This window comes from Centropristis striata, chromosome 21 (genome assembly GCF_030273125.1).
Source record: "Centropristis striata isolate RG_2023a ecotype Rhode Island chromosome 21, C.striata_1.0, whole genome shotgun sequence".
Taxonomy (NCBI): Eukaryota; Metazoa; Chordata; class Actinopteri; order Perciformes; family Serranidae; genus Centropristis; species Centropristis striata.
The window spans coordinates 9,494,672-9,508,823 of record NC_081537.1 but is presented as its reverse complement, the minus strand read 5'-3'; the positions used below and the strand labels follow the sequence as shown (position 1 = coordinate 9,508,823).

The window sequence follows — 14,152 nt, the reverse complement described above, 5'->3', positions numbered from 1 at the left end:
AGGTTTATCTTTTGATATTGAAATGATCTTCGGGGCTCCATCCGAATGATTCATTCAGGGCCCTGAAAAAAGAAATATCGATAATTCTAGGTATGTTCCAGATCCGACAGTTTACATTATTTGAGGCAAATCCTCAAATTTGTTTTTTGATTTTTGGCCATTTACAATGCAGAAATGATTGCTATAAAGCAATAAATTACTTTATTCGTTCATAAAGAAGCCCACAAGAAGTGAGCCATAAAAACAAAAAAATGTGTACAAGTAAATACATGCTGCCCTTGTGTTTAATAAACACACTTATAAAACTACCACAGAGGGAATATCAATCTTTATCCTAGTGATCTGATGTTTAATGAGATTTTAAAAAAGACATTTGTTACACCAAGTAAAATTACTTCTTAATTTATTTAAAGTTAGCGCAGTTGTTTACAAACCACAATACTTTTGACATGATGACATCATATTTCAATCACTAATCATCAAATCAACCTGGACTAAACTGTCCAGTGCATGTCAGTTTTTAAATAAATTTGAGACATTGTCATGTGTTCATTAAAAAATGTTTTGAAAGAAATCCAAATTAACAAGTAACAAAACCCTACAAGTATGTACAAAGAAAATTAAAGAAATGAAAGAACATGTACAGTAAAAATCTGGATTTACACTTAATTACAAGAGAAAATTACAATTTTTATCGGTTAAATTAAAAAAAAAAAAAACTTTGTGAGAAAGCTTTGATTTTTTTTATTTTACAATGCAATTATTGCATTACGCTGATGCTGTCATGATACCCTGCAACAGTGACAGTTTTTATTAGTGATGTGGAACAGTCTGTCTGTCTGTCTGTCTGTCTGTCAGCTCCATCAGTCCAAGAAGAAAATGTTGTTGAACTGCGTCGCGCAAAGCCTCTTAACCTCCTCTGCAGCAGAGAAAAGAAAAAAGGGCATTAGGGTGAAGAAGAGATTAAGCATCAGGGCAGATTGTCTATTGTCGTAGCAAGACACAGATTTACTCATGGCCAGGTGGTGGAGGCATACCGTTAACTTCAATCAGGTTGGCGTTCTTCTGATTCAGGATCACATACAGTTCTCTCTGGTCTGACTTCTTGCCGACTACCCAGTAGTCTGTCATGGCCTTAACGATGATTTCTTCATCCTCATCCACCCTGGGGGGCAGAAGGACACCAGATTTTATTAAAAACATCCTTCACATCCTTCTGGTCTGTGTCAGAAATTATGCCTTTATTAACCTTTGAATTTCACACTAAAAACACACACAATTACATGCATTTCATTATTTAATTTCACACATAGCACTGTGAGTATGTTTTAGCAGCATCTACACAACATCTGCACAAAAAGAGGAACTGATAATGATCCTGGTATAAATTATCTGAATGTTGATGCCACTGTTTGTCTCATGGGAACTCTCACATGACTTCAGTCTCATGACTGCTTCCAAAGAGAGCGAGTTAACAAAGTTACCAGGATTTCTGGATGAAAGTGTCACAGCTGTGATGTTATCCAGGGGAAAAGATTTTAGTTTTACACATTGTCTCTCTTGTCTTTGAGACAGTTTAAATACTGCACAGCTGCTGTTTAGTATGGAAACCCTGAAAAAAAGATTCTGGTGATTTCTATTTTGTAAGTCGGATCTAAATTGTTTTCTCCCCTGTGTTTATGACTTAAGGGGTGAAAAGTTAGGTTTTGCCAGGATAATCTTTCTATGTTCCCCTTTTCATTCCATTTGTGAAACAGGTGGGGAAACAGTTTTGGAGGGATCATTTCATCCTGAAGTGCAACACTGTCCCAATTTTTAAGTTGGACTCCAAACACTTGTGTTTTCATCCAGGCAAATTGTGGCAGAATGAGTGTTTGAACACCAAACATTTGAGAAATAATCATAATTTGGCAGGTGAGTTTTTTAATTTTCTGTTTTAACAGATGAAAAAAAACCTGGCAAACCTTTTTTCTCTTTTTCTCTAGAAAATACTTTATCCCTACCTGTTGCACAGGTAAAAGAAAAAAGAAACTCAAAGATTATCCTGACATAAGCCATTATCACTTGTTCTTAAATTATAAACAACGCAGAGAAAATAATTTAGATCAGATGGATCACCAGAATATTTTTTCTTGTTTGCCTCTCAGGACTTCGGTAATTAAAAGCTGAAGAGAGTTTTAAATCTACTCTTTGGTTTCTACTTGGATGGCCACCAGTGCCACCAAGATGATTTGTGGACAGTCACAAAAAATCTCAAACAAATGTCTGAAAGCATTCGGTAAAGATAAATATCTTTAACACAGCCACAGTTTAATAAATTAATAATAAAAAAAGGAATTCTACTGTACCTGGCGAAGTCACAGTTGATGTCTCCCAGGATCTTCATGAGGTCGGGGTGCACTGAGGTGAGGCAAACACTGGCCGTCTTCCTCATGTGGATGGTGCTCTTCTCCGCCAGGTTCATGTGGTTGAAGTAGATGAACTTAAACTGGGGCTCCTTCTCTGGCCTGAATGGCACAAATGTGAAGAACAAATACATAAAAAAAGGATTAAAAGCAAAGCAATAATACAAAAAAAACTAACAGTTACTTTTGGGCTAATCTTTAAAGTTCACACAGTGGGTCTCTTCCATTCTGTAAACACACATAATTAATAGAGGGTACTGTAAGCCAAAACACTTTGAATGATAACATCTAACAAAAGGGCTAAATGTGCATTTTAATTAAGCCTACTCCATCATCCACCCACATTAAACAGAGGATACAGTTATTACCACAGCTTACCTGACAACAGGCCACTGATTTTATCTCCATGTATTTAAACAGGCCCTACAACTGATTTTATTTATGCTGCCTGTAATTATTTACAGTCCCACCAGGCCAAATCAGGACACAGACCTGAATGCCAGCTGAGGAATTTGGGACGGCATCATTTATTCAGTGGATTCTTCACTAGGGTGATTAAAAAAGGAGCCCATCAAATAGCCCAGGCCGGGGAGTCCAGGCTTGGATTACAGGCAAGGACGTATCAGAAGCTAACTGCTGGGGTTAAAGGAGAGCCGGCCAGGATGCCAGTCTTTAAAGCTCCGCTGCTTGAGTTACCCCTAAGTAGTGCCCTAACGATATCCAGTGGTATCAGAGTCTCCTCTGTCACTGCCAGCAGGGCTGAGTTAATACAAAAGGATGACTGTAAACTGATGACAACATGGCGACTGTAATAACCTGCAGCACTAGACTTTCCATTCAAGGTGGGAAATGTTTTCATCGGATGCTGATAGTTTAAAGAAAATTATGAATTTCTTGCACATCGTCTCCTGCACCAGGCTCCTCCGGCTTCCTCCCACAGTCCAAAAACATGCAGCTTAAGTTTAATTGGTGACTCTTAAAAAATTGCCCGTGGGTGTGAATAAGAGTGTGATTGTCTGTCTCTATGTGTCAGCCCTGTGATAGTCTGGCGATCTGTCCAGGGCGTATCCGCCCTCTCGCCCAATGTCAGCTGAAAGATATTTCTAGTCTTTGTTGCTGTATTGCTCATTTTGACCACAAGAGGCTGAAGTGCACCACTACCACATGTTCTAAGACTCACCTGGAGGAACACATGAATGCATTTAGTCCAATTTAGAACACGCGGTAGTGGTGCACTTCAGCCCCTTGTGGTCAAAATGAGTTTTACAACAACAAACACTTCAGAAATGACTGACAGGCTTCAGGAGACACCTTATACATTCACCAGCCACTTCATTAGGTACACCTGTTCAACTGCTTGTTAATGCAGACATCTTATCAGCCAATCGCATGGCAGCAACTCAATGCATTTATGCATGTAGACATGGTGAAGATGAGCTGCTGAAGTTCAAACTGAGCATCAGAATGTGGAATTAAGGTGATTTAAGTGACTTTGAACATGGCATGGTTGTTGGTGTCAGATGGGCTGGTCTGAGTATATCAGAAACTGCTCATTTTCACACACAGCCATCTCTAGAGTTCACAGAGAATAGTCCGAAAAAAGAGAAAACATCCAGCGAGCCAAAATGCCTTGTTGAAGCCAGAGGTCAGAGGAGAAAACACTTGTTTTAACTAAGGTCTGCAGAAGAGCATCTCTGAACGCACAACACGTCCAACCTTGAAGCAGATGACCACACCGCCACTTTATTAGGTACACACCTCACCTTATAAAGTGGCCGGTGAGTGTAGTACTTTCATGTAATTTATTTTTAAATATATAGAGGTTTTTTTTTCCCATTTGGACCATGTTTAAAAATGTACACTGAACCAGTAATAGGCAATTTTCACAATAATTTTGGAAACTTTCAATTAATAATAAAGTCGTCATTAGCAAGAAGTGATATGGAAAGAGAGAGACGGAAAACACAGGATAAGATTTAGATTATACCCACCAACCATCCTACCCAAACTGGTGACAAAGTTGCACACAATGACTAAAAATGCTCCTGTAATGCATAACATTCAAGCCATAAAACAGTGTCTTATGTCATCAGTAATTTACATTTACATTTAGTCATTTAGCAGACGCTTTTATCCAAAGCGACTTACAGGAAGAGTAAAAAGCAAACAATCAAGGTATAGTGCAATAAGAGCTATTAGTGCTAGTGACAATTCTTTGAGGAGTAGACTTATCATGTGGTCTAGGAGAGAAGATGCTCTCTGAAGAGCTGGGTCTTCAGTAATTTAAATGACATAACCCAACTTTAAACTGAGAAATGTTAACACAAAGAAGTAAGTACGAGGCGAACACCAGACCCGTTAGTTTTGACAAAAACAAGAATAAGTCATGTTCAGAGGGTGGTAAGTTGTAAATTACTGACCCTGATATCCTGCGGTTAACTGTGAACTGTTCACATATGTCAGATGCCAGCAAAGTGAGCTGAGGGCCCACCAAGCTGTCCAGCTGTTCACAGAAGTCCCTCGTCAGCTCCACAGAGGCTGGAAAGAGAAGGGGTCATTCACTACGGGACATGAGCTTAACAAAAAGTCAGATTTAAGCTTTGAATGAGCAGCAAATGCCCTGTATACTAAAAAACAGACACCAAAATAAAATAAAGTGTATTCTATATTTATAAGAAATGAAGCAGGAAAAGGGAAGTGAAAGCATCCTTTCAGTACAGTACACTTACCGCTGATCATAAAACAAGCTGCAGCGCTCATCGCCTGGAAAACAGCAGATAAGAGCAAGTTAAATGCAGAATCAAGGTCATGTAGGTTAGAAATGGCATTAATTTGATGAGGAGCATTATGGGATGCACTTCATCACTTTAAAATTCAGCTGTCTAATCCCAAAAATCCATATAGTTTGATAGGGCAGTGGAATATAAATCACAGATTATAAAAATGAATAACAACCCCCCCACACACACTTTTTAATACATAAAAAAACAACCTGCATGAGTCTATTACGACTGTCACGAAACAGCAGATCATATTAACTCTCCCTTACCTTATAAACAATCAGATGCAGCTCCTCATAGCCGTCCTCTGCACTGACAAATATTTTTGGAAATCGGAATTTGGCCTCCGGATCTTTAAGATTGGTAGGTCCTGTCAAAAACCTGGAGAGGACAGAGGACAGCATTAAAAAAACAAGACGATAAATCAAACGGCCCACTAAGAGCCCGGCTGTGTGTCTGGTGGGTGAGGCCATTGGCTGATTAAAGTCAAATTCATCCTCTTGGGAGCAAAGATGCACTCAACAAATGTCATGCAGATATATCAAGATAACTCTTAGAAAGGTTTGACGTTTTGGCCTGATGGTGGTGTCCACAAAAACAGTCATGGTTCCCAGGAGGATAAAGCCCTCGGACTCTTGTGATCCCAACTTTTTCTTTTTAACATTTTAGTTTGAAAGGCAAGACTTGTCAAAATAAAATGCATCAAGAATGTCAAACTGTGAGGTATGCTACAAAGTATGCTACTCACCTCTGCAGAATCGTTTTACTAAAAGTTTAGGTTTGTTTCACTAGTTTTAACGAGAACAAACGTTACATTCTTGCCATTTAGCAGCAAATAGAAACGTTCGCATTTAGACAATATTTAATTGGGATTTTCAATACAGAAAATTCTATTCTTATCTATTCAAGCAATTAGCATATTGAACATAAAATAACTTTCTTCAGTTCTAAAAATGGACTGAAGTCTTTCACCCCTCACTCCTCCATGACTGATCAAACAGATAAAACCACAAACTGAACAAGGGATTCATTGTCGTGCTGTAAATACACTGGATTCCATGGATGCCGCTTAATGTTAAGTGGAACCATTGGAAGACATGTCTGTGTGTTACATGTGTAGCTTGCCTGCATGGATCTTTTCTTTGTAACCATTAATATTTGAGTCTACAGTGGCCGTAACCATTTGTCTGACCTTCATCAAACAAATATTATTTTTCTTGTCATGTGTTAGACCTGTAAAGTTGTTCCTGGCCCATGATAGGCGCTATATAAATAAAGTTTGATTGATTGATTTAATGATAGGTCACCAGGATACAAACACCTGAGCAAACTTTCTCTGGTTACACAGAATATTAAGTGTATTTTAAGCGTGGAGATGCCATGATACTCTACCTCCTGCTCTCTTGCTTAAAGTGTTAGCCAAGGGAGTAACCTCCTTAAATAATTTGGTTGACTGCAAGCAAAGCTCATTACCGTCAGTGGGTCGAAACCACATTACGGTGGCACACGGACATGCATGCATTTGTAAACTCATGTGCACAGTCAGAGTTTGCCTTTCGATGCTTAACTTAACTCCACTGTCTGCATCAAGAAAAAACAAAACACAGCTCGTTGTTTTAACCCTACACTCTGCAGAGGACGTGGGTCTGCAGATATACCCTTTCTCCAGCAATATTACAACATATATGCAGGGTTTTTAATGTGTGAAAACCTGCTGAAAACATGCAATAGTGTGCCTTTTGTGTTTATTTCTATCACGTTCAAAGAAATTTGGAAGAATGTTCAAGAAACAAACAGACGAACGGAATTTGTGGCTGAGAGGACTAAGAGGTACAGAAGTCACCTTCAGAAGTGAGCGCGTCATAGCATTGCGCCGCAAAGTGGCCAACTAGCGTGTCCACCGGGTCTCATGTTTCCTGACTGCCAATCAGAGCTGGATCTGATAAATACCTGTGACGACTGCACAGACATTTGTCGTGTGATGAGCGTCGACTCTAACCTTGTTAGTAGGTGTTAGTGGGTTTTGAGTCTAACGGGAAAGAGGACTATATCGATACAGATGAGATCAGGGACTTACCTCCCATAGTGCAACAGATTCCCTGCCACCTCCGGCCTCAGAGGAGAGTCCCTGCCAGCCAGCTAGAGAAATGAAGACGGGTTGTTGTGAAAGAGTGTGGCATAACGGTGTGTCTGCATCACTAATAAGCAGCCTGTCTGGATCATTAATATTAGAAAAGAACACATTATATCAAAGAGAAGGATAATATTAGAGCCAGAAAAATGCAGTGCAATGGTTTTCTACAAGCAGCATTGAGCTCCTCCATGCATCCATTCAACAGAAACACCTGCTGTTCCTTTGTTTCTTTCATTATGTCATTAATTTGTCCCCCATATTTCCTTCAGCTATCCATTTTATCTGTGCACCCCCTCCTCCTCCTCACCTCTGGTTCAGAGTGTCTGGGGAAAAGCGAGGTGGTCAGGTACTTGTACAAGATCCTCATGTCGTCTTGTTCCAGTCCACTCCTGCAGAACCAACAACAATGACAAAAATTATTATATTATTATTTTTTATATATTTATTTATTCTTATTTTATTATATATATTATTTTATGTTTGTAGACATTTTATGTATCTGTAGCCCCTTTCATATTTACGGCTCCGTAATGTCTGGCCTCCACTATGAACGCGCCCAAAGCGGGATGCCGGAATCAAATGATCCCACCAATTTTCACCAATTGGTGGGTCTGTTGGAAGCGGGACCACTATGAACGACACACGCCTCCCCCTTGGTCCGACAATCAACAAATTACTGTTCAGCACAACAGCTGCGGCCGCCGTCGCTAACTGTGCACAACGTTCGCTGCTTATTGTGAACAAAGCCGCATGCTAACTGAACATGTGGTGTCCGCCACTGATCGTAAACAAACCGGCATCGCTAACTGTGCACAGAGTGTCCGGTGCTTGTTGTAAACAAACGCTAGGTGAACACATACTGCTGCAGCACATACATACTGTACTGCTACAGAGCTAACTCTGTAGCCTATTAGCACTGTGCTACTGGACAGCACTGCTGCTGCTCTGTTGCACCTCACTATCGTCTCCTGGCACCTCGTTCCGCGATGTCAGGCTGCACTATGGAAGGGCACGAATATCACGCCTTCACAGGATCAATGTGAACGCCCCAAGGCGAAAACCAAGCACAGATCTTTCCGGCAATATAGCAGACCGCACTATGAAAGGGGCTTGTGTTTTTAAAAAAATAAAATAAAAAAAGAATATATATATATATATATATATATATATATATATATAATAAAAAAAGAAAAGTATAAAATGACACTGTGCAAGGATGCAAAGGCAAAATGTGTGGCTGAGGACGGTATATTTTAGAGGTGACCCTGAATAGTTGACAAATCGATCCAATGATCCTTATTTGACAGCAAATCTAAAGTCGCACTTTGCCATTTTTCTATCGATAAATAAAATGTAAAAAGACGGGGGTCAATAAGCAACCCCCACCCTCAATAATTAAACAGCTCTTCTCTTTTTTTTTTGAGACAGTGCCCTGGAATAATTTCATGAGGGATCATGTAATCCCGGTGCATGCACACAAAGCCAGGTCACTGTCACTGCAATTAGAGCCAAGTGACATGTCACATTAACCGCAAAGAGGATTACAGGTTGTGTTTAAAGCGTGCCATGGTGTGTTTGTAGATGCCAATGTGGGGATTTTAAAATGGTGTACAGTTGCGAATATGTGTACAGGAAGGTTATGTAAGGCTGTGGCCTGCATTGACATCAATTAGAAACGTGCAGGAGGACTTTTAAGGACACACAAAGTTTGGACGAGTGTAAAGTCTGTACCAGATAAGCTGGTCGTTATACAGGAAGGCTGTGTATTTGATGAGACTGAGGCTCTCCTCCACTCTGTTGACAAATGACTGGATCTTCAGGTAGGTCATCTTGTCCAGTGGGAAGAAGCTGATGCCCCCGAATACATCCAGCAAGTCGCAGGATTGCAAGTGGAGAGTCTGCAGATACTGGAAAGACACACAGACACGCCCATAATAAGAAGAGACAGCACAGAGACACAGGAGACGGAGAGGAGAAAGGGGTTAGTTTACCTGCCTATGAAGTGCTTGCTTACAGTGCAATAAAGACAGAGGAATAAGAAACTTTGACTGATGCTCTGCAGAGACGCTTGCATCATTCTGACATTCAACCTCTGATACGCACACCGCAGCCTCTCTCTTTCTCTCCGTCTTTGGGTTACATGGCGGAGAGGGAAACCTGTGTTAACTTAAGAAGGGTATTCCCTAATTAGAAATGAATTTTTTATGCTTTTGCATGAGTGCTTTTTATGCCTGGAGCTGCGTGGCTCCAACGAGGGGATTGCAGCGTGAAGCGAAGGCAGCTAATGTGGTCAGATAACTATCAAGAAATGAAGCGTGACTGCAAACGAAAGCAAAAGAAACATTGTCTAGATATCATCAGTGGAGATCCGGCCTTCTGACATTGACACATTGTGACAAACATTGACTTTCTGGCTCCACTGACCTTTTGTGCAGAAATTTTAATGAATCATGCCGTCCAAAGCTGGCAGATACTTGGACAACAACACACAACACATTCACCCAGTTTTAAATTAGTTTTTCTAGGATGAATGTGAAAGCTTCTTACCCTGTAGAAGAACTTTTCAAGCTTCTGAATGAGCACCTCCACTCCGCCGGCTTCCATTGCTCTGCCAAACGTACCATTGAAGAGCTACAGCACAAGGAAAATAAAAAATAATTTTACATAATGAAGACCTTAAAAGATGATCTCACCACATGGAACCATTGTGTTTCTACTCTATCACCTGCATAAGCATATATGAGGCTCAAAATCCTCTGCTACTCTGTTTTGGCTGGGCATCAGGAGCTCTTGCATGCAATGCATCCTGATACATGTAGGCACAGCCGGCATGGCTTTTGCATGCATTATTATTATTATTGCTTCAATAAGCTACAGTTACCATCAACACTAATTGGACATCCACATGAAAGGTTGCACAATTTCACTTTAAACTGGTGGTTTGATGAATTGTGTAGGTTTTATTGTATGGCTTTTTTTAGAAGAAGAAGAAAATGCAATAGAGCGAAGTTGTAAAAAGCATGACAGATTCTAAAAACAAACTGGAACTCACCTTGTACATACTGTAGCACTGCCTTACTACTGCTCCATAAACAGTGTCCTACAGAGTCAAGAGTGCATGGTGAGTAGAACTTTAAACTGATGATATACAGATAAAGAAAAACTGATGCTGATGAGTGAGATCTCTCAGTACTCACAAGTATTTCCTCTTCCTGATATTCTACTGTGGGAGGTTTTCCATCTTTGTTTGGTTTCTCAACCATCGGGTTTCGCACCACCTTAGGAATTCATTTGAAATGAAAACAGCGGATGACAACGGATTAGCTACATCAACAACAAAGTCTCGACAAACAGACTAAATACTGAACAACTAATGTGAATGAAAGCCTTTCAGCCTTTACCATGACTATCCAGAAGTTTTCCTCTGGCTCAAAGAAAAACTGACGATTCTTCTGTGTGTGCAGGGATTTAGCTGGTTTTGTTGGACAGAACGTTCTGGAAGATAGAAGAAGACACACCCAAACAAGATGATCAGCCACTTTAGTTTGTGCTTTTATAGATGTTAGACATCGATCAGTGTGTATCTGTTATTGCAACATTTCTGTTATACTTCAAGAGATGTCACTTTCCTTTAACACGAGTAGTCAAACTGAGTCATAAAATTCACATTAGACACTCTTTAAAATCGTGCCATGCTGCTATTTCAAGTAAAATATTAAACTCTTTACCTGGTGAACTGTACAATGGCCTCACAAAGGCCCACATTTCTGATCTTCTCGTTCTTCTCCACATCACTTGGGTGGTAAAACAGGATCTTCTTCTCTTCCTATAAAAAAACCTTGAATTAGCATTTACACTATCAAAATGTTTTCAGCTGTAAAACACAACACGCTTAATCAACCTCACCTCTCCTTCCCGTGGTCCAAATGTTGGGTTGTAAATGAAAAAATTGAGCAGAGATGGTGTGTACTGTTTCTCTTGCATTCCTGAAGCCATTCTGGGACTGTAAACGACACAAAGAGAAAGCTGGAAGAAACACATAAACACATAAAAGCTGAAAGATCTCTAGATATAAATGTCAGCCTGCATCATCGCAATCCAGTGTGCTTTACCTAATCATCAGCATTAGTGTAACTTGTGTCTGGATTTCCTTTGCTCCAAAGACAGTTTGGCTAGCATGCCGTGTGCCTGCAGGATGAAGACAAATACATCACTTAATTTAATTATTAGAATCATTAATTTCGAAGTTGAAAGCACAGAAGGTATTTATGCGAGGGATGCACTGATCTGAAATGCCGGATCACATCAGTAGGTTCCCTAATTCTGACCACTGGCCTCATGTTAGATAACACAAAAATAACAGTTAGTTCCATGCAGCCAGCTTTATATATTTTAAAACACTGGTATCAGATTGATAATGGGTGCAGAGAAATACTTTGAGTTGACATATTGGAATTTGTGTGATCACAAAAATCAGTTCACATCTACATAAAAAAAAAGGTATTTTTCATTCCAGCTTAAAAATGCAGGTTTTTCCATGAAAACTGACTTTATTCAAGTGTCTAAATAGCGATTATTGACAATTATTTTTCTGTTGATCTAATAGTTTTTCAAGCTCCAATATAAATGGGTGTGGACAAATTATCAGAAAAAGGCAAAACAGTGAATCTGCATCACAAGCTATGACATGAAAGTAGGGGTGGGCGATATGGGCAAAGAAAAAAAATCTTGATATTTTTTTTCAGATACCAATAACCTTTAAAAATGTGAATTATTTTGCAAATAAAAAGCTGTTAAAATTCTTCTTGCTTACCAGGACATTTATGGAAAATGTTTCAGAACAACAGCTCTTATTTATTTTCTATAACTTTAAGCATTCAAGACAGTCCGAGTTAAACTTTAATGTAGATACATTAAATGGGTAAACTTTCAGGTAAATTGTGCAGCATACAAGCATGAGCAATTAAGTGGAACATTGTAATTTCTTAATATTGTTAAAGTGACTTTCATGCACCTCTCGTCTACCGTCTTTGCGCCTTACGTTTGCTTTCGTTTTGAGATATTATAAATACTCGATAATGTCAAAACAACGTTAATGATATTATCTTAGACGATATATACCGCCCACTTCTACCTGAAAGGTGGTCTAATTCTGAATCAAAATTAAACTGTCAAAAACCTTCATGATTGTGAATTATTATTGCAGGGCTGTTGTATGAGGTTAGTTTTTGTAAGATGTGTCTCATATAATGTGAAACGCAGTGTAATGCACTAAGGTACTCACTCTGGAAAAGGGACATATGAATGCATTAATATATGACTATTACTTTAATGCTTTGCTGGCCCAAAGACCAAAGACAGTTTCAGGTAACCTAAACACAACAATGATACTTTGTCAAGATTTAAAGAAAAGTTCAGGAGACATATTTTTCCTGCAGTACAACATTTGAATAATCATCTTTAAATGCATCGATTCTTTGCTACTTGTTCTGCATTTTCTCTGCCACTGTGTACTTTCTTTCTACTGTAAATTCATTGACGTATCTGCTGGTTAAGCCGGTGAAGTCTGCAAGCTGAGCTAAAAACCCTTTACACACTCGCTGTTTCTGTAAATAATGACTTGATAAAATAAATACACGGGCTGACTGGAGGCTCTGAAGGTGAGTGAGTCAAATTATTTAACATGAACTGTTACCATGCCGGCAAACAGTATGTGTGAGGTCAGTTTTAGCAGCTAGCGTTAGTTAGCCGGCTAGCTGTCCATGCTAGCAGCAGAGTTGTATTCCTGGCGGAGGAAAACTCAGTGAACCGTGACGGTAAAAAACACAAGCACGACGGCAGCACTCACCTTACAGAGCAATAACCCAACACGTTCAGCTGCTCGTGGTAAGAGGTTGCAGAAAATAAAAATAAAAAATGAGGATATGAGATCAATGAGAGGAGAAGCCGCATATTACTTTACATTCTGAACTTCCTGCTTTTGACAGCGCGGTGTCACATGGTCAACTGCTCGGGTAAAATCGATTTCAAACCAAATTAAGGTTCCTAGTCCACCCAGGGAGTTGATATGAACTGTAGGATATCGTCACACTGTTAAAATAATCGCCTAAGTCATTTTTTTGTCAAAATTGGTGGGTTTTTTTGCCAAAAATCATCTCCTCGTGACGCCGGCCACCGATGGTAAAATCGTCTACATACTCAGTTGATCAGATCATGTAATTTTACCCCTTTAATATAATGGCCTATGTCAAGTGTGTGACTTAAGTGGATTTATTATGCCTAAGTCAAAATAAAATGTGACTTAGGCAATTTTTTTGAACATGCCTTTGTGACTTAGGCAAGATATGGTAACACTTTATTTTGAAGGTATCTACATGAGAGTGACATGAGCGAGTCATAAACATGACATGGGATGTGTCATGAACATTAATGACACTTTGAAGTAACATTAATGCTCATTACTTGTCATGTCATGTTTCTAACAGGCTTGTGTGACTCTTATGTAGACACCTTCAAAATAAAGTGTTACCATATCTTGCTTAAGTCACAAAGGCATGTTCAAAAAAATGGCTAAGTCATTTATTTCTCTTAAGTTACATAATTTACACACATTGTTATTACTATGCCAATAGCCATCCTTTGTTACATCCTTTTTGAGTGAAATGATCAATAAATGTCATATGTTACACTTTTGGTGAAGTTTTTGTGTTTCCTGCATAACTTGAAAAAATGAGTTAGGCGATTATTTTAACAGGGTGCGATATCCTTCTGAATGTGTGATGATGATAATTGATAAAGTAATTTACAGTCTGAGCTGTACGCAGCATTGGATA

At 39.2% G+C, this 14,152-nt stretch overlaps 1 protein-coding gene across 2 annotated transcripts; it reads right to left on the bottom strand.

The window, feature by feature from the left end:
* Window positions 1–386: 386 nt before the first annotated feature.
* ccz1 (CCZ1 homolog, vacuolar protein trafficking and biogenesis associated) lies at window positions 387–13,325 on the bottom strand. 2 transcript variants are annotated; one of them, XM_059325404.1, is made up of 17 exons: window positions 13,168–13,325; window positions 11,432–11,507; window positions 11,226–11,322; window positions 11,048–11,145; window positions 10,721–10,814; window positions 10,517–10,597; window positions 10,372–10,419; window positions 9,867–9,950; window positions 9,051–9,226; window positions 7,627–7,708; window positions 7,263–7,324; window positions 5,455–5,566; window positions 5,135–5,168; window positions 4,826–4,943; window positions 2,349–2,507; window positions 1,038–1,165; window positions 387–919 (listed from the first exon to the last, which is right to left on the bottom strand). In XM_059325404.1, the coding sequence occupies exons 2-17, from the start codon at window positions 11,443–11,445 to the stop codon at window positions 864–866; spliced, it is 1,443 nt and encodes a 480-aa protein (XP_059181387.1). In that variant the 5' UTR covers window positions 11,446–11,507; window positions 13,168–13,325; the 3' UTR covers window positions 387–863. The 2 variants fall into 2 exon arrangements, with proteins under 2 accessions (XP_059181387.1, XP_059181388.1); XM_059325405.1 differs by having other exon boundaries at window positions 11,226–11,345; window positions 13,168–13,249.
* Window positions 13,326–14,152: the final 827 nt, after the last annotated feature.